Consider the following 22,186-nt stretch of genomic DNA (forward strand, 5'->3'; position numbering starts at 1 on the left):
ATCCAAAATTTAAAAAGTGAAAATCTTAGAAAAATCAATTGAATGAACTTGAGAGTCAACCTGTTTCTTTAATGTTTTTCAATTGTCTATTTTTTTTACACAACAATCTCAACCCCATTTTACTTTATTGTTATTTTTTAACCAGTTTAATTGCAAATCCGTTTTTTATATTATCTTAATTGGATTTATCATTAGATTCGTTAGGAGACAACTCAAGGTCATCTTAACTTATCTATAATATCATTTGATTGGTGTTAGACGGTCTACGTTAGAATCATTTTAATTTGTCTGTTAAATGATAAATATCAATTATATATTTGTTATGATACCTTTATGGGTGTGTAGCCTTTTACATGTATGATTCCAAGGGTTGCGATATTGAGTAATGAAACTATTGAATATATGAGATTCTTTTACTTCACTAATAAGTAAGATAACGGTGCACAGAGAACAAAATGAAGAAAGAAAAGAATGATTTTTTTATTATTCACCTCTCTGCATCTAATGATGCCAAACATTATAATACAAAGAGAAAACATAAATTGTATTGGGCTTGATAAAGACAGATAAGACTCAAACTATGTAAGACCCAAAAATACAAAAACACCAAAACAGTGGAAAGGTTTTATTTACTGGTAGAATCGGGCAACTTGATAAACCTCAACAGGGAAGGAATTTGTTTTGATGACTATCGTGACATAAAATCGATCTCTCAAGTCGGAAAGAAATTTGAAGTATGCGTGTCTCCATTTTTCTATTGAAGAAAATAGCACAACAAATTCCTAAGAAGCTCGTCACAAATCCATATTTTATTCCAATAAAAAATCATGACACAAATTCAAATTTATGTTCATCTTCATGTGTTGGCATTATGTCTTTAGGCTTCACATCTTGCGAGCAATTTTTTGTAAGTGGAGGTCCCCAAAGATCACAGTTGCCTATATAGCTGACTATATTAAACCCCTGCATTTATGTGCTTGATGGTATTTGACCTGTCAAATTGTTGAAGGATAGGTTTAAGTAACTAAAAAAGGATAAACTAGAAAAATCTTGATGAATTTTACCCCAAAAATTGTTAACTAAAAAATCCAAGGACTCCAAGTTTTTCATGTTTCCAATTTCATTTGGTGTTTTCCCCATTAAACTATTGTGGGACAAACTCAAGGAGAACAATTCAGTAAGGCTAAACATTTGAGAGGAGAAATTAGGTATAGTGTAATACTATTGTTTAAATGTTTTTTTAGGCTAATGGTAAGATTCTTCATCCAAAATGGTAAGATTCACTACTAAAACTTTGTTATTCACATACCGATTATTACATATGGATTTTACATACGAAGTTGAATTCGTATGTAAAGTGATGTTACATAAAGATTTTTACATACGAATTTGGATCCATATATAAAGTGAGCATTACATACGGATTTAGATCCATATGTAAAGTCAGCGTTACATACGAATTTTTACATACGGATCTGGATCCGTATATAAAGTAAGCGTTACATACAAATTTTTACATACGGATCCAGATTCGTATGTAAAGTAAGCATTACATACGGATTTTTACATACGAATATAGGAAATTGAAATAATTTTATGATTTATTACGTTGTTAGAATTAAATTAGAAAAGTAATTTGAGTTTAATATTTCTTTTAATTTAATTAAAAAAAATTATAATATTGATATTAATGATAATATTAATATTAATATTTTTATTAATATTAATAATTTAATAATATTATTAGTAATTATAATATTAATATTTAAAATAATAATAATAATATTATTATTATTTATTATATTAATAATATTTAAAATATTAATAATATCAATAATATTTATAATATTTATAACATTTAATAATATTAACAATACTTAATAATATTAATCATATTTAATAATATTATTAATATTAATAATGTTGATAATGTTTATAATATTAATAATATTTAATAGTATTAATAATATTAATATTTATAATATTTATAATATTAATAATGTTAACAATATTAATAATATTAACAATATTAACAATAGTTAATAATATTATATTAATTATATAAATGATATTAATAATAATAAGTATAAAATCATAATATGACAAGAATTTGTGTTAATGGTTAAAGCTTCTTTGGTTATTGAATCGAGTCTTGTCTACTGTTGTTTGTGTATAACATAAATAATAATTATGATAACAAATATAATAATTGTAATTAATAATAATAAAAATAAACATAAATAATAATTATAGATAATAATCAGATATAATTAAAAAAATTAAAAATAAAATCTAGTATATTACATAAAAAAAAAATCTGTATGCCCTAAAGATGAAACATAATAAACGCATTATCACCAAAGTGAAACAGATCAAAATGCATAGAAGCTTTGAGTGGACTTATCTATAATATTTGTTATTTCACATTTTTAATGCATCATAGAATATCTTTAATTAAATTATATTTCTATCCTTATTTTTTAAAAAGTGTTTGTCATTAAAATTTAAATGTTTATTCATAGTAGAATATCCACGAAATAATGTTTCTACTCCTAGTTCTACTCTTTTTTTCGCAATTTATTGTAATTAAAATACAAATATTAAAAGCTAAACCCAAATGTAATTTGGTGGTTCTAAAATGAAAATGTTGTAAAAATGAAAAATGTTTCATCATGAGACATGTAACAAGAATAAAATGAGAAAATTTATGATTTATAACAAAGAGATGGTGAAGTTTAAAGAAATATTTGAACTGCATGGTTTCACTCACCAATATATGTTTGAGCTCAACGAGAGGAACTCATTTTGATGAGCACCATGACATAAAGTCAATCTCTCATATTATAAAGAAACTTGAAGTAAGCTTGCCTCCATTTTCTATTAAAGAAAAGGGCACAAGAGACTCCCAAAAAGCCAATGACGAATCCAGACTCTAGTCCAATATAAAACCATGACAAAAATTCATCTTTATCCTCATTTTCATCTATTGGCTTTGAGTCTTTATGTTCACCATCCTGCCAGCAGATTTTGGTAAGTGGAGGTCCACAAAGATTAGGATTGCTAATATAGCTCACTACATCAAACCCCTGAAGTTGTGTCCTAAATGAAATTTTGCCACTGAAATTGTTAAATGATAGGTTTAAGACTCCGAGAAAGGACAACTTGGCCAAGCCTTGAGGAATTTCACCCCAAAATTGGTTTGCTGAAAGATCAAGGGACTCCAAGCGTCTCATGTTCCCAATCTCATATGGTATTTTCCCCATTAATTTATTGTGAGACAAGTTCAAAGAGCACAATCCAACGAGGCTGAACATTTGGGGAGGCACTGTTCCGAACAAATTGTTACTTGACATGTCAATTAAGGTCATAAAGTGCGAGTTTGTATCGTATTCTGATACTCGACCTTTTGTAACTAGCTCAAGACTGCCTTCGAAGAAGTATGTGAGAGAATTAGAAAGAGCAAAGGAAAATAAAGACTGCTCTCTGAAACATTGTTGAAAACTAAAGATGTTATATTATGCAGGCAGGTTGGTATCTGTCCTGAGATTATGTTGTCAACAATATCCAAAATAATGAGGGAAGATATTTGACAAATTTGTGTTGGGATGTTACCACTAAAATTATTGGACCTTAGTTGGAGAACCCTAACATCATGTGGTATCCAGTGTGGTATATTTCCTGATAAGTTATTTTCACGCACATTAAAGATCAACAGAGAGTGACAATTTTGTAGCGAGGTAGGAATCGTGCCATAGAGGTTATTCTCATGCAAATGTAGTAAGGCAAGACTAAATAAGGAGCCCATTGACGATGGTATCTTGCTAGTCAGATTATTGCTTCCCAAATTAACATGAATCAATGATTTCCAATTCTTCCAGCAATTTGTAAGCTCTCTAGATAGATGATTACGAGATATGTCTAAGAACATCAAACTGCCTTTTCCATTCAGCATCTTATGATCACACAAGAGAGGAAAAATGGTTCCAGATAATGAGTTGTTCGATGTTTCGAAAATTGCCACATTTGATGATAATCGAGGCAGGGAACCTTTTAGATCATTTGATAATAGATTGACGAATGAAGAGTTTAACAGCACATTATTTGACAGGTTCCCAACTATCAAATTACCTTCTAAATCGAGTTCACTCACTCTTGATACAAAATTCCAAAATTTGCTTTTGGCCATAGATGATTAATTCAAAATAGATAAACGTTTACGATATCGTTGTGTATACAACCACTTTGGAAGGTTAGGACCTGCAAATCGGAGAACCAATCGTTCAAGTTGGAAAGGTGGAACCCAATGGGAGTTACAATCAAAGATTAATGGTGGTGACGAAAATATAACTAATGTCTTTAATTTTGACAATTTGGCAAAATTTCTCTCAGATACAACTCCTGTGAATTGGTTTGAGTTAACACTCAAGATAATTAAGGATGATAGATTTCCTAAATTTGAGGAAATGGATCCAGAAAACATGTTCCCTCCAATAATAAGATATTTTAGATATTGGAATTTGCCCAACCAATATGGAATGAGTCCATCCAAGTCATTATGTTCGAAGTTCAAGTATTCTAGCTGTCGAAGATTTAATAACGCCTAAGGTAATTGGCCTCTTAAAGAATTTCTCGCAAATCTTAAATAAGAGATATCACAACTAAGATTGAATAACCATTTAGGCAACTCTGAGCTAAATTCATTTTCAGAAAGATTAAGAACATCGAGTGCATTAAAATTGGCATATTGAAGAGATGGACTAAGGTCTTTAAGTTGACAATCAGACATCATGAGTACTGAAAGTGAGGGAAGCATAGTGAGTGGTTGAAGCCAGTTAGTTTCCTTGTGAAGATCAATTTCACCGAGGTTGAGATATTTCAAGGAATAAATGCGAGAAAGCCACTGAAGACTATTGATGGCAAGATTGTCGTTAAGCGATAGATCAAGATAACCAAGAGAAGAAGAGTTGAGAGACCGATGAAAATGAGAAACTACAGACAGGTTATGACAATTCTGATGTATAGAATCAAATTGGAGAGCTAAGAAGTCATTATTCCTCAAATTAAAGTAATTTAGAAATTCCAATTCCACCAACAATAAGAATAAGTGAATAGAACCTGAGAGACAGTGTGATTTATCTTGTTTGTCAATGTAATTTGCAAGTGTTGTAGAACACAGGAGATTGAGCCTGATGACTCGACCAGTGATGTGATCACAGTTAACTCCTCTCCACTGACAACAATCTTGATCAGGGTTCCACGAAGAGAGCACACCTGATAGATCTATTACTCTTTGCTTGAAGTTTAAGAGACCCAACTTGTCTTTTTGGTTACAACCAATACTGAAGTTAGTGCATGTGCCAGTATTTAGCATGAGTGTGCAGAGTAACCATGCAAAAATGGTTGCATTTTGAGAGGAAAAGGCATTCATTGGTACCAGAGATGAAGGGGCAAACAAGGGCTATGATGGTTTTAACTTCATTCAAAGGGTACTAATATTTAAACTGGTTAGGTTAGACTTTGTCCTTCAACAAATCTTTCATATCTATTACAGTTGCATGTCCACGTCTCTTTTTAATAATAAAAAAATTAGACAATTAAAAGTTTTATATAAATATATATTATTTTTATGAAAAAACGCTATAAAAATATTTTAATTTTTATTAATTATTATAATTATATAATAAAAACACTTTTAATTTATTATACATCGTGGAACTAAAAACTAGTTAAATAAGATAAAAATACGAATTCTTTTATAAAAACCAATCACAAATAAAATTTTGTGTTAAAGGACAAAATGTCTTTAGGTTTGACATGATTTCGATACGAAATTTCTTCGCAGTCTGCCCAACCAATCAATGGCAGTGTAGCTTGATAAAATGTCTCCCAGAAAACGATTTTGGATCATGCACCCAAGAATACGTTTGTATTAAGACATTTTTAAAGGATTTATAAAAAACTGATATTATTTATTTTCATTTATGGTGTAATTCTATAAGAAAGTAAGAATAAAAATATTAAACGTATGTTTTAGAAGCAAGCTACGAGAAAAGTAATATACATTTTTTAGGTTAATTAATAAATTAAATATATTTTAATAATTTAAAACGATGACATATATAAGGACTGAGATGAGTATTGGATAAAAAAAAATTACATACTCATCCCATTTTAATACCTAACTTTAAAAATTGTGTATTATTCATACTTATATATTATTAAAAACTTATTAAAAAAATTATTTTTAAAAATAAAAAATAATTTGCTCGTTAATTAAAACTTTATTTTATATGTAATTAAAATTTTCTTTTTAAAAATAGTTAAATAATATTATTTAGAAAATAAATAATAAACATATAAAGAATAGAAATATATTTTTAAACGAAATCTGAAAGAAAAATTCAAATCCACATTTTCTTTAGAATTTTTTAAATAATAAAATTTATAACAACTGTTATCTCTCTCAGCTAACTACCTCCTTTTATTTCTGTCATCTGTCACCCCATTATGCTGTTTTTGCTTTGAGTAGGAAATAAAAAACTATAAAAAAAAGAGAGGAAGAGAGTAAGAAATGCAGTGATTTAGAGTAAAAAAATTTTAGTTCATTTGATTTGTTTAATAAAACAATTTTATATATCAATATATTCATAAAATCACTTTTCAAAATAATTTAACGAACAATTTAATATATATATATATATATATCATTTAAATAATTTTAAATTATAAAATTTAATAAATAAAAAATTCATTTTAAAATAAATATATTAACTAAATTACTTTATAAATTATTAAAATATAATTTTATTAAATTTATTTAGTATTTTAATTATTTATTAGAAACATAATTATTTATAAAATTTTAAAGTAAATTATTTTTTAGTTTACCAAATGTAACATCCCAAAAATTACAGACGATTACACTACATATTCTACAAAATCCAATATAAAGCTTAAATTTTTTTTCACAAATGTTGTCATATTATTTAAATTATTTTTTAATATAGATAAAAGTAAGGTTTATAATTTTGTTTATATAGAGTATATTTATTCTTAAATCAATCAAATCATATAATTTGTAAATCATCCCTCTATTTTATTTATCGTTTATTTATATTTAACATGTAATATTATTTTTCACCTATTTATCTTTTATCAAGTTATTTCTACTCTATTTTTTTTCTCTAATTATTACACTTAACCAAGCAAATGTAACTGTAATTTTTTTTTTCTCAGCAAAAAATGTAACTGTGATTGTATCATGTTTTGATACAATTCCATTGTAAAGGGAAAATTTGTTAGAATCAATTAGGACAGGTAAGTCAACCAACAAGGATTGACTTTTGACTTAAATTGAAAAAATAGTTCTGGTATTTTATCATTAATTGACTAATTCAACACGCACTAATCTTTGTGTAGAAATTAGTAGTATTCTATCAAATTTGACAAGTTGAATAAGTAATATGGATATGTGATAAGTACAATTATATATATATATATATATATATATATATATATATATATTAGTCTTAATTTTTGTATCAGTTCTTAACATTATTTATTATCATTTTTCTTTTTCTTCTCACCTCGTATAACTTTCAAGATTAATAAAAGAATTCATTTAGTTAAATATAAATAATAATTTTTGGTTAGTATTATAATATTAAATTATATCATAATGTATTAACTTTGATTTTTTTTTATCTTTCTTAATTATTAAACATTATTACAGGAAAAACACATTAATAAAATTATTAATATATATATATATATATATATATATATACTTTATTTTAAAGTTGTGAGAACTAAAATTTTAGTATATATCTTTTTAATAGATAAATAATAAAAAGTTATAAATAGATTATAATGTTAATCAATCATGAATTTGATTTTTGAAACACCTATCCAAAACATAATGATATATTGAAAACTCATAATTTTTTTTATACAACTAATTATAATTCTCAATACTATTATTTTAATATTTTTTTATATTATTTAATTATAAACTTATACATCTTATTATAAACTCATAATTTGTATATATTTATTTCTAACTTATCATATTAAAAATACATCTTTAAGTCAAACTATCATTTTTCCTATCCAAATCTTCCTAAAGTTATGTATTTTATGTATTTCCTGTTAATAGTTGTGGCCAATAGAGACAAATTAATTAATATTTGAGTGAAAAATCAGTTGAATAATAGATCACTGTTGTGTTGTTGCAAATAAATCACAAGCAGATAATAGCAAATTGAGGAGTGATATGATAATTATATGTGTATGCCTTATTTTTATTTATTTGGCTTTGTATATTAATTAATATTGTTGAAGCTCAAGGAAGCTTCTTCCCTACCAAGGCTTGATGTGTGTTTGATGAAGAAAATGGCTTGAGTGCTTTGAAGATTGTATTAGGCTTTTAGATTCATTTGTAATTAGGCTTGTAATTGTGTATGGTTGCCTTTTGCTATGTGACCTATCCTAGATGTCTAACCAAGTCTAGATCAAGCACATGATGTGGTTAAATGGTTTTTGAAAAGCTTTTTAAAGGTTTTAAATCAGTACACAAATAAATCTGTTTTATGGAGAAAGAATCGGTTTATTTCTTCTCTGTTAAAAGGCTTTTCTAAAATTCTGTTAGGGCACCACAGACAAAGCTTAGTTCGTTATTTCAGTTAAAGCTGAGTTGGCCCATTTGCTATCATTTAATCTGTTTCACTGTGAAAGAATCGGTTTGCCCTTTGGTCAGTTGAAAGGTTTTTCACAAGTTAGTTAGGGCACCAAAGGTATAACTCAGACAGATATTTCAGTTAGCTGAGTTGGCGGTTTTCACAAAATAAATCTGTTAAGTTCAAAAATAAATATGTTGTTTTCATAACTGCTTTTCAACTGGTTTTTGAAAAGAAGTTAGAAACTGTTTTCTATATAAAGAAAAGTCTCTCTCACATGAAAATAAGCTGAGCAATTACGTTTTTGACAGAGATCAAACAATTTCCATGTGAGAAGAAGGATTGAAAGATTTTTGAAAGGTTTTCCAAGAGATTTTCAAGTGTGCTTGTTCTAGGAAACCTTTGATCTTGGTGAAGGTGCTGGTGCAGTTCTGCAGCAAATTGAACTACTGGTTTTGAGTTCTTGCATCTTCTTTTCAGGTGTAATCTTTCCTTTATTCTGTTTTGTAAAGGTGTAAGTGTTAGTCACTCCTTGATAGGGTTTCTTGGAGTGCAAGGTGTGCTGAAATAGGTTTTTTCAGCATTGTTTGTGTTGTTCTTGTAGTGTTCAAGAACTGTTGTGTTTGTAAGTAATTGGTACTGTTTGTAGTGGATTCCACCTTGGGGTAAGGTGAGACTGGACGTAGCTCTGTATGAGTGAACCAGTATAAAAACTTGTGTGCCTTTTCCTCTCATCTCTGCACTCATTTCTGGTTTTGCTAAGTCTGTTAAAAACTAAATCTGTTCTTTTGAAATTGAATCTGTTAATTCTGGGTTTAAGTAAAAACTGTTCTTCCTGATTTGTTAAAGTTCTCTGATCATAAACAAGGTTGCTGTATATAATGGTTTAAGTGATTTGTGAACAAACTGTCCATTCATTAAAATCTGAGAAAGGATCATTCTTCTTAAAACCTTGTGTTGAGTAATTTTGTTTGATTTCTAAGCATAGCTGTATCCTTCATCCTCACAATATTAAGCTGATCTGATTCTGTTATAATTCTCTGTTGATCACAATTTTACATTGAACAAATTCAAATTGTGCCAAGACTGCTCTGAAGAATCAATCTGTTTCATGTAAAAACAATCTGTTCTTTTTGCCTCTGGAATACTGAAAAATTGTGTGTTCTTGCAAAAATTTTATAAGCTCAATTCACCCCTCCCCTCTTAAACTTAGACACTAATAGACCCAACAAATATGGTTTAATATATTTATCGTACATACACTCTCACACAAAGTTAATTTTCATTTCTAATTCAAATTTTAGATATCTTAAGTAATTATAGTAAATAGATTATTAAAAATTCATGTCAATTTTTTTCAAACAGATTTTCAATATAAACTAAAATGTTAAAATATTTCATATTAATTTATAAATAACATAAATGTTAAAATATTATAATATAGTTAAAACTAAAAATTAGTTTGTTATGTAGAAGAAATAAAATACTGGTAAGATCTATTTTAATAATTAGTTTCCTAGTACTGAAGAAGTAAAAAGTTTGGATGAAGAAAAAATAAATTTCTTAACATAATATAAAAATATATTGAACTCCAGTTAATATTATGAAATTTATTAGGGTGTGATGAATCAATTTCTTGACTTGAATATTTTCCACTTCTTTTGACAAATTTTGGACAAAGATAACGTTCCATTAGTAGGAAAAAGAAATTTTGTGATCTATCAAATAACAAGCATTGTAGTGACAGTTTTCCTCCTTTATTGACCAGTTCAATGCACACTAGTATCTCCAGGTGGAAAAATTCCCTGTAGTGCTATTTGCTAGTTATTTAAATGTTTATTTTATATGTAATTAAAATTTGCTTTTTAAAAAAGTTAAATAATGTTATTTTAAAAAATCAATAATAGAAATATATTTTAAACGAAATCTGAAAGAAAAATTAAAATCCACATTTTCTTTTGAATTTTTTTTAAATAATAAAATTTATAACAACTGTTATCACTCTCTCAGCTAACCACCTCCTTTATTTCTGTCACCCTGTTATCACTCTCTCAGCTAACCACCTCCTTTATTTCTGTCACCCCATTATGCTATTTTTGCATTGAGTAGGAAATAAAAAATTAAAAAAAAAGGAAGAGAGTAAGAAATGCAGTGATTTAGAGTAAAAAATATCTAGTTAATTTGATTTTTATATTTTATATCAATATATTCATAAAATCATTTTTTTCAAAATAATTTAACGAACAAAAATAATTTTTAAAAATATATATTTAATTTAAAACACTACAAAAAAAATCAGTATTATCTACGAATTTTTACCCACGGATCTGAGTCCGTAAGTAAATTCAGCATTACCTATGGATATTACCTACGAACAACATTACCTACAGATTTTGAATCCGTAGGTAAATTCAGCATTACCTACCAACTATTACCCACGAATTCTGAATCTGTAGGTAAATTCAGTATTACCTACCAACTATTACCTACGGATCTTATTATCTATCAACTTTTACCTACGGATCTCTATTACCTACCAACTATTACTCACAAATCTCTATTACTTACGAACTATCACCCACTGATCTCTATTACCTACCAACTATTATCATAATAATTATATACATAATATTAAAAATATTAATATAATATGAAAAATTATAAAAACATAATTCATATTCATAAATAATAATAATCATAACTAATTTATACATATTATTAATATTAATATAATAATTTAAATAATATAAATAGTATTATATTAATAATAATAATATTAATGATATTAGTAATATAAAAAAATTAATAATATCAATAATAATAACATTAATAATATAAATAGTATTAATAAAAATATATATAAAATTAACATTTTTTATAATATTAATAATATTAACACTATTTATAATATTAATAAATATTTATAATATTAATCATATTAAATAATATTAAATAATATTAATAATATTTAATAATAGTTGGAGTCATTCTCTAAGTTCCGATTGACATTGGTCCAACTCCAGGTACCAGATCAATGTAACATTCTACTTCTCTCTTTAGAGTTAATTCAGGTATTTCTTTTAGGAAATACTTCCACGAATTCCTTCACCACATTTATACTACTCATCTCATCTTCATTCTTAACTCCCATCTGAGCAAAAATTATAAAACAACTTGATATTTTCTTCAGTTCAGACCACATTTGTTGAGTAGACATAGATTCTAACTCATTGGAATTTGAAAACACTATCTTTCATTGAGCACAACCTTTGAAAATGTGATTGGCAGATAGCCAATCCATTCCTGGAATAATATCCAATTCATCTCCTACATACTTGGCATAAGCTAGTGTGTCAATTTCAAATCACACAATGCTTTCAAATCCATATCAACTAAACAACATCCGTTCTGCATGATTTTTTTTTTCCAAGTAATTTCTCTGTCTGCTCCTTTTCAACAATTTTCTTTGTCTAACTATAATCTAAACACAATTAAGATATCTCACCTTTCTTCTTTCTCAATATCATTGATACTTCTCAAAATGATATAATCAACTTGTAAACTTCTTTCTCCATAAAATCTCAAATTTTCTTTTAAGCTTTGTTGTTCAGCTAGAGCCATCTTATGTTGTGTTATCAACACTAACATCTTCCAAGCTTCAGATCAAAGAAAATTCATACTTTCATCTTGGAACTTAACTTGGGTACTTCCCATGGAAACACGTGCTTAAATCTTTAAACCTTCAACATACTGCTTATTTACTCTTCATAACTTATATGTATCTGAAACTAAACCTTGACACAACTAAATCTAACTTGCACTTGCTCTACATTTATAGGGTAACTATCCATTTTTACTTTCTAGGGATTTTTGAAACTATTGTTTTCTATTTCTATTCCTATTCCCATAAAAATGTAATTGATAAAGAATCAATTCATTTAGAAGACAACATCTAGATCTTACAAAGGCAAGCAATCTCAAAATCATCTAGAATTTAAGTTTATCAACAAATTCATAATACTTATAATATAAAGTATTATACCAAAATAATTATTGATGTACAACTGTTAATCTAAAAGACAACTTTCAATCAAATACAAAAACACTTAATAAAATAAAATGAATCACACAAAAATTTAATATATGCTAAACATCAAACTTTTAGAATTAAGATAGAGAATCATCTCGATTCAGTTATGAGTGTGCACCCTCACTACTTTATCAAGATCCTTTCATTCTTAATACTAAAATTTTCATTTAGAACACACATTTACTATAGCACAAACAAGATTTCAAAAACCTTTTAAAAAATATTTGAAAACCTTTCACTATAGCTTTAATTAAGACTCCAATAATTATTTATAAGCAGAAGAAACATAATGAACCCACTACCCTCAGGTCATCCTAAGGATGAACTGCTCTGATACCAAATGTAACATGCCTATATTTTTTCATATATATAACCATAATCTGTATGAAATATTAAAATAAATATATAAACATAATACAAATATATCTAAAATTTCATTATTTTAATGTTTCAAATTATCTCTCTCTTCATAAGACTTGAAACATTTATATAAATTTTAAAACAAAATTTCAAAAGAAAAATAAACATTTTCCATTATCCATCTTCTCACCGAGAAACTTTATCACCTGTAACATCATCTGCTCCCGTGTAAAATACACGATCATCACAGATCAAAGAAAAACAACCACAAAACAAAACAAAGGGTAAGCTAGGTATTTTTAAAACTTATAACACAAATATGAGTTTAAACATCCACATAAATTCATCATTTCTCATGCATTTCACATAACCATCAAGTGTCTATCAACAATTTCAATATTCATCTTTCTCATGTCAGACTTCTACTGACTCATAACACATAGACACTTGACTCAGAGATCTGCACCTGTCATACTACATCACTGTGAAATCCACACAGCTATGCGCATAATTAATCTCAATATCATCTCTCTCCTAGTATGACAGGGTTAATTCATATAACAGGTCAAGTTAATTATCTTTCAAACAACTTACTCATTCATATGAACCTCCTTCGACTCTCACCACCTGAATAACTTCATCTATATGATTCCATTATCTCAGGAGAGTCAGGATATCTCCTTCTAGACGAATCCCTAGTCAATGCACATCCTAAACAATCTTAACACGGTATTTTCTTTCCTGAAAATACTATGTCTCGATTAGAATTCATATTTTGAACCTCATAATATCCACATCAAACAATCAAATCATACCAACGTTTAGAATATCCAAAATACACAACAATTCATTGACTAATCATATAATTTTCCAATTAAAGAGATTTTCAATTAACTATACATGAAATAAAAGTTTACATACTTTATAAGAAAAGCTATATATAAATAAATAAATCAATCCTTTAAAAGCAAATAAAAATTAGTTTAATATTTTTATTTATTATTATTTTATTTTATTTTTAGACTTTAGCTTGAGCTAGAATTCGCTAGCTTGAGCTAAAATCCTCCAGAGAGCACCCATAATTTTAGTTTGAGCTAAATTCGCTAGCTTGAGCTAAAATCCTCCAGAGAGCACCCAGAATTTTAGCTTGAGCTAGAATTCGCTAGCTTGAGCTAAAATCCACCAGAGAGCACCCAAAATTTTAGCTTGAGCTAGAATTCGCTAGCTTGAGCTAAAATCCTCCAGAGAGCACCCAGAATTTTAGCTTGAGCTAGAATTCGCTAGCTTGAGCTAAAATCCTCCAGAGAGCACCCATAATTTTAGTTTGAGCTAGAACTTGCTAGCTTGAGCGAAATATGCAGAAAAATTCTGCATAACTTAATATACCTATAAGATTATAAATCAATACCTCATTCAATTCATAAATTATAATTCTACACATTACATTGACAGTTCATGTTCAGCATGATACAATCACTCTCATTGAATCATTGAGTTATTATGTCCATTTATACATATATATGATTTCTAATTCCAAAACCATTTAAATCAAACAACCAATTCTCAATCACAACACTGTCAATTTCAAACAAACTACCATCTACTCAGAACAAGAAATCTTGCAACAAAATCTGGAATTGGTGACCCTGTCACACTCACATTCAAATCTTCTAATCTAGGGTTCTATTGAAGATTTTAAACTAGCTTCCCTTACCTGGACTTTAGCAGATGCTCACTAAGAGCTCCAAACCCACCAAAAGCTTAAGGATACCCTAACCTGCACCACAGAGTCCTAATCACAAATCTAACTACATCACTAGGATCCTGAGCTAACAGAGACTAATTCTGAAGATAAAAACCTAACATGCAAACTTAAATTAAAAGGCAACCCAACCAAATCAAAACTAACTCAAAGGAAAAAGAGCCAAGAATGAACTTACTCTATCTAAGATTTTGATCGGTCAAACTTGTAGAGTTCACTGCCAGGAGTCCAATGGCAGACTCTGATCATCAAACTGATGAAAGAGGAGGTCAGAATCTTAGAGAGAATGGAGAGAAAAGGAAAAAGAGGAACAAAACTGAACTTACTCTATAAGAGATTCTGATTGGGCAGTCTTGTAGTCTTCGCTGCCACGAGTCCAATGGTGGACTCCGATCGTCAAACAGATGAGCGAGGAGGTCGAGATTTTAGAGAGAAGGCAGAGGAAAGGAAAAATGAGTTTTTAGAGAGATGATAGTTCTTTTTAAAATGAAACCTGAATAACTAAATTTCTATTTATATAGCCTTTTCACTTTAATAATAAAATATTCAGGTGCCATTTTAATTGTACCATTTCTACTCTAAGACTATTTTTCTCGGTCCTTACAATAGATAAATAATAAAAAGTTATAAATAGATTATAAAGTGTTAATCATTCATTTTATTAGAAATTTCATCTTTTCAAAATTTTATTTTTTCAAATTCTTTTTAGGTTAAAGTGTATAACTAAGATATTGTATTAATGTGTTGACAAACTAATATGGATGAGGTAGTAAGGTAATTGTTCAAGTAATAGTTTATTAAACAGAAACTTCAGAACTGTAAAATTACCACAAATATACAATACATGGATATAAAATCACTCACATCATATAAACACACATATATAAACACATTTGTATAACACAAAGTACATCGTTTAAGCATGTTCAAATCATCTATTTTTTTTACACAACAATCTTAACCTTCTTTTACTTTATTGTTAATTTTTAACCAGTTTAATTGCATATCCATTTTGGATACTATCTTAATTGGATTTATCATTGGAAGACAACTTGAGGTCATCTGAACTTATCTATAATATTATTTTATTGGTGTTAGACGGTCTACGCTGGAATCATTTTAAGTTGATGAATTATATATTTGTTATGATACCTTTATGGGTGTGTAGCCTTTTACAAATGTATGATGAGAAATACTTGTGATATTATGATTCCAAGGGTTGCGATATTGAGTAATGAAGCTATTGAATATATGAGATTCCTTTACTTTACTAATAAGTAAGATAAGGATGCACAGAGAACAAAAAGAAGAAAGAAAAGAATAGTTTTTGTATTATTCACTTTTATGCATCTAATGATGCCAAGCATTATAATACAAAGAGAAAAAAGAAACTGTATTGGGCTTGATCAAAACAGATAAGGCCCAAATTAGGTAAGATCCAAAAATACAAAAACACCAAAACAGTGGAAATGTTTTATTTACCGGTAGAATCGTGCAACTTGATAGACCTCAACAGAGACGGAAGGAATTTGTTTTGATGACTATCATGACATAAAGTCGATCTCTCAAGTCGTAAAGAGATTTGAAGTATGCGTGTCTCCATTTTTCTGTTGAAGAAAATAATGCAATAAACTCCTAAGAATCTCGTCACATATCCATATTCTATTCCAATAAAAAATCACAACAGAAATTCAGATTTATGTTCATCTTCATGTGTTGGCACTGTGTCTTTAGGCTTCACATCCTGCGAACAATTTTTTGTAAGTGGAGTATATTGAACCCCTGCATTTGTGTGTCTGACGGTATTTGTCCTGTCAAATTGTTGAAGGACAGGTTTAAGTAACTCAAAAAGGATAAACTGGACAAGTCTGGAGGAATTTCACCCCAAAAATTGTTCACTGAAAAATCCAAGGACTCCAAGTTTTTCATGTTGTCAAATTCATTTGGTATTTTCCCCGTTAAACTATTGTGGGACAAACTCAAGGAGAACAAACCAGTAAAGCTAAACATGTGGGAGGAGAAATTAGGTATAGTGTAATACTGTTGTTTAAATGTTTTTTTAAGGCTAATGGTAAATTCTTCATTCAAAATGAGATTTAAAGTTTGAATAAGAGAAATGTCTCTCATTTCTCAAAAGTTAGTTTTCAAGTCTCAATAAAAAGAAATGTGTTAATTCTGACTAGAATCTATCAAATGATATACAAATAAATCAAATAAGTAAGATATTAAATCAATCAATTCTCTTTTTTTTTAAATCATATTACTCTAATGTTAACCTTGGAGTAAAAAACATAATCAAATAATTTATTTTATCTTTATTTTTTATTGCATATAAGTTGACCCACTCTTGATTAAATAGAATTTGTCATATAGAGAAATTTATATTAAAAGAACACTCATGATATTTTGAAACTTCCACCTTTCTATTGCATTAAAACTACAACTTTATAAATTATTGTTTTATTATAACATTATATTTATAATTATTTTATTATTGTAATATAATATTTTATTATGAATAATAATTGTCAAATGGGTATCAATAAAAGAGATGGTGTAAAATAATATCTTTCCAAAACACAATTATTAGCACTCTCTCACACACAATACTCAACATAAAACAAATGAAAAAGAGAGAAAATAACAATAACAAAACCATACAAAAATGGTTTCTCAAAGCAACATATACAACATCTAATAATAAATAGATCTAGATACTGAGCTTCTCAGTGCTGGAAGTGCTTGTCATTGTAGCTTAATAGCTCTTCTCTTACCTTCACTTCATGACTTGTTTCTTTTCACAAACGATAAAGCCCTAAAAATATAACATAATAAACGCATTATCACCAAAGTAAAACAAATCAAAATGCATAGAAGCTTTGAGTGGACTTACGTATAATATTTGTTACTTCACATTTTTAATGCATCATAGAATATCCTTAGTTAAATTATATTTCTATCCTTATTTTTTAAAAACTGTTTGTCATTAAAATTTAAATGTTCAATTCATCGTAGAATATCCGCGAAATAATGTTTCTACTCTTTTATTGTTCATTTTTTTCTCAATTTTATTAATTAAAATTAAAATATTTTTTTATCAATAAAAAAATAAAAAATATGATCATTTCATGGATGTTTCAATTCTATTACAAATTAAACCGAAACAACCAGCTATTTCACTCAACAAAACTAAAACTACTAAATAAAGAAAAATCTCAAATGTCATTGGTGGTCTTAAAAAGAAAATGTTGTAAAAATGAAAAACGTTTAATCATTTTTTGAGACATGCAACACGAATGAAATGAGAAAATTTATGATTTATAACAAAGAGAGGGTGAAGTTTAAAGAAGTATTTGAATTGCATGGTTTCACTCACCAGTATATGTCTGAGCTCAACCAGAGGAATTCATTTTGATAAGCACCATGACATAAAGTCGATCTCTCATATTATAAAGAAACCTGAAGTAAGCATGCCTCCATTTTCTATTAAAGGAAAGGGCACAAAAGACTCCCAAAAAGCCAGTGACGAATCCAGACTCTATTCCAATATAAAACCATGACAAAAATTCATATTTATCCTCATCTTCATCTATTGGCTTTGAGTCTTTATGTTCACCATCCTGCCAGCAGATTTTGGGAAGTGGAAGTCCACAAAGATCAGGATTGCCAATATAGCTCACTGCATCAAACCCTTGAAGTTGTGTCCCAGATGGAATTTTGCCACTGAAATTGTTAAATGATAGGTTTAAGACTCCGAGAAAGAACAAATTGGCCAAGCCTTGAGGAATTTCACCCCAAAATTGGTTTGCTGAAAGATCAAGGGACTCCAAACTTCTCATGTTGCCAATCTCATATGGTATTTTCCCCATTAATTTATTGTGAGACAAGTTCAAAGAGCACAATCCAACGAGGCTGAACATTTGGGAAGGCACTGTTCCGAACAAATTGTTACTTGACATGTCAATTAAGGTCATAAAGTGCAAGTTATTACGGTATTCTGATACTCGACCTTTTGTAACCAGCTCAAGACCGTCTTCGAAGACGTATGTGATAGAATTAGAAAGAGCAAAGGAAAAATAAAGACTGCTCTCTGAAGCATTGTTGAAAACTAAAGATGTTATATTATGCAGGCAGGTTGGTATTTGTCCTGAGATTATGTTGTCAGCAATATCCAAAATAATGAGGGAAGATATTTGACAAATCTGTGTTGGGATGTTACCACTAAAATTATTGGACCTTAGTTGGAGAACCCTAGCATCATGTGGTATCCAGTGTGGTATATTTCCTGATAAGTTATTTTCACGCACATTAAAGAGCAACAGAGAGTGACAATTTTGTAGCGAGGTAGGAATCGTGCCATAGAGATTATTCTCATGCAAATGTAGTGAGGCAAGACTAAATAAGGAGCCCATTGACGATGGTATCTTGCCAGTCAGACTATTGCTTCCCAAGTTAACATGAATCAATGATTTCCAATTCTTCCAACAATTTGTAAGCTCTCCAGATAGATGATTACGAGAGATGTCTAAGTAGATCAAACTGCCTTTTCCATTCAGCATCTTATGATCACACAAGAGAGGAGAAATTGTTCCAGATAATGAGTTGTTCGATGCTTCGAAAATCGCCACATTTGATGATAATCGAGGCAGGGAACCTTTTAGATCATTTGATGATAGATTGACGAATGAAGAGTTCAACAACACATTATTTGACAGGTTCCCAAACATCAAATTACCTTCTAAATCTAGTTCACTCACTCTTGATACAAAATTCCAAAATTTGCTTTTGGCCACAAATGATGAATTCAAAATAGATAAACGTTTAAGATATCTTTGTGTATACAACCACTCTGGAAGGTTAGGACCTGCAAATCCAAGAGTCAATCGTCCAAGTTGGAAAGGTGGAACCCAGTGGGAGTCACATTCAAAGATTAATGGTGGTAACGAAAATATAATTAATGTTTTTAATTTTGACAATTTGGCAAAATTTCTCTCAGACACAACTCCCGTGAATTGGTTTGAGCTAACACTCAATACAATTAAGGATGATAGATTTCCCAAATTTGGGGGAATGGATCCAGAAAACTTGTTCAGTCCAATATTAAGATATTTTAGATATTGGAATTTTCCCAACCAATAAGGAATGGGTCCATCCAGGTCATTAAATTCGAAGTTCAAGTACTCTAGCTGTTGAAGATTTAATAATGCCTCAGGTAATTGGCCTCTTAAAGAATTTCTCGCAAATCTTAAGTAAGAGATACCACAACTAAGATTGAATAACCATTTAGGCAACTCTGAGCTAAATTCATTTCTTGAAAGATCAAGAGAATTGAGTGCAGTAAAATTGACATATTGAAGAGATGGACTAAGGTCTTTAAGTTGACAATCAGACATCATGAGTTCTAAAAGTGATGGAAGCATAGTGAGTGGTTGAAGCCAGTTAGTTTCCTTGTGAAGATCAATTCCACCGAGGTTGAGATATTTCAAGGAATAAATGCGAGAAAGCCACTGAAGACTATTGATGGCAAGATTGTCGTTAAGTGATAGATCAAGATAACCAAGAGAAGAAGAGTTGGCGCACTGAGAAACTACAGACAGGTTATGACAATTCTGATGTATAGAATCAAATTGGAGAGCTAAGAAGTCATTATTGCTCAAATTCAAGTGATTTAGAAATTCCAATTCCATCAACAATAAGGATAGGTGAATAGAACCTGAGAGACAGTGTGATTTATCTTCTTTGTCAATGTAATTTGCAAGTGTTGTAGAGCATGGGAGATTGAGCCCAGTGACTCGACCAGTGATGTGATCACAGTTAACTCCTCTCCACTGACAACAATCTTGATCAGGGTTCCACGAAGAGAGCACACGGGATAGATCTATTACTCTTTGCTTGAAGTTTAAGAGACCCAACTTGTCTTTCTGGTTACAACCAATGGTGAAGTTGTTGCAGGTGCCAGTATTTAGCATGAGTGTGCACAGTAACCATGCCAAAATGGCTGCATTTTGAGAGGAAAAGGCATTCATTGGTACCAGAGAGATGAAGGGGCAAACTAGGGCTAGGATGGTTTTAACTTCATTCAGAGGGTACTAATATTTAAACTGGTTAGATTAGACTTTGTCCTTCAACAAATCTTTCATATCTATTACAGTTGCATGTCCACGTCTCTTTTTTAATAATAAAAAAATTAGACAATTAAAAGTTTGATATAAATATATATTAAAACGTTATAAAAGCATTTAAATTTTTATTAATTATTACAATTATATAATAAAAACACTTTTAATTTATTATACATCATGAAACTAAAAATTAGTTAAATAAGATAAAAATACGAATTTTTTTATAAAAACCAATCACAATAAATTGTGTTAAAGGACAAAATGTCTTTAGGTTTGACATGATTTCGATACGAAATTTCTTCGCAATCTGCCCAACCAATCAATGGCAGTGTAGCTTGATAAAATGTCTCCCAGAAAACGATTTTGGATCATGCACCCAAGAACACGTTTGTATTAAGACATTTTTAAAGGATTTATAAAAAAATGATATTATTTATTTTCATTTATGGTGTAATTCTATAAGAAAATAAGAATAAAAATATTAAACGTATGTTTTAGAAGCAAGCTACTAATATAAATTTTTTAAGTTAATTAATAATTTAAATATATTTTAATAATTTAAAACGATGACATATATAAGGACTGAGATGAGTATTGGATAAAAAAAATTACATACTCATCCCATTTTAATACCTAACTTCAAAAATTGTGTATTATTATTATTAAAAACTTCTTAAAAAAATATTTTTAAAAATAAAAAATAATTTTCTCGTTAATTAAAATTATATTTTGTATATGTAATTAAAATTTTCTTTTTAAAAAAGTTAAATGATATTATTTAAAAAATAAATAATACAAATATAAAAAATAGAAATATATTTTTAAACGAAATCTGAAAGAAAAATTCAAATCCACATTTTCTTTACAATTTTTTAAATAATAAAATTTATAACAACTGTTATCTCTCTCAGCTAACTACCTCCTTTTATTTCTCTGTCATCTGTCACCCCATTATGCTGTTTTTGCATTGAGTGGGAAATAAAAAACTAAAAAAAAAAAGAGAGGAAGAGAGTAACAAATGCAGTGATTTAGAGTAAAAAAATTCTAGTTAATTTGATTTGCATAATAAAACATTTTTATATATTAATATATTCATAAAATCACTTTTCAAAATAATTTAACGAACAATTTAAATATATAAATATATATATATATATATATATATATATTTCATTTA

At 28.6% G+C, this 22,186-nt stretch overlaps 1 protein-coding gene and 1 pseudogene across 2 annotated transcripts; both read right to left on the reverse strand.

Annotated features, from left to right (window-relative positions):
• Positions 1-2,623: 2,623 nt before the first annotated feature.
• On the reverse strand, positions 2,624-4,952 carry LOC150025764 (receptor-like protein EIX2; annotated as a pseudogene).
• A 12,487-nt stretch (positions 4,953-17,439) lies between these two features.
• Positions 17,440-20,994, reverse strand: LOC137827994 (receptor-like protein EIX2). 2 transcript variants are annotated; one of them, XM_068634385.2, is made up of 3 exons: positions 20,601-20,994; positions 18,264-19,751; positions 17,440-17,702 (listed from the first exon to the last, which is right to left on the reverse strand). In XM_068634385.2, exons 1-2 carry the CDS (start codon positions 20,911-20,913, stop codon positions 18,280-18,282), a joined length of 1,785 nt encoding a protein of 594 aa, XP_068490486.1. In that variant the 5' UTR covers positions 20,914-20,994; the 3' UTR covers positions 17,440-17,702; positions 18,264-18,279. The 2 variants fall into 2 exon arrangements, with proteins under 2 accessions (XP_068490486.1, XP_090161325.1); XM_090305199.1 differs by having other exon boundaries at positions 18,264-20,983.
• Between the last annotated feature and the right edge of the window lie 1,192 nt (positions 20,995-22,186).

The sequence above is a fragment of the Phaseolus vulgaris genome, chromosome 7, assembly GCF_051622355.1.
Source record: "Phaseolus vulgaris cultivar YP4 chromosome 7, ASM5162235v1, whole genome shotgun sequence".
In the NCBI taxonomy this organism is placed as follows: domain Eukaryota; kingdom Viridiplantae; phylum Streptophyta; class Magnoliopsida; order Fabales; family Fabaceae; genus Phaseolus; species Phaseolus vulgaris.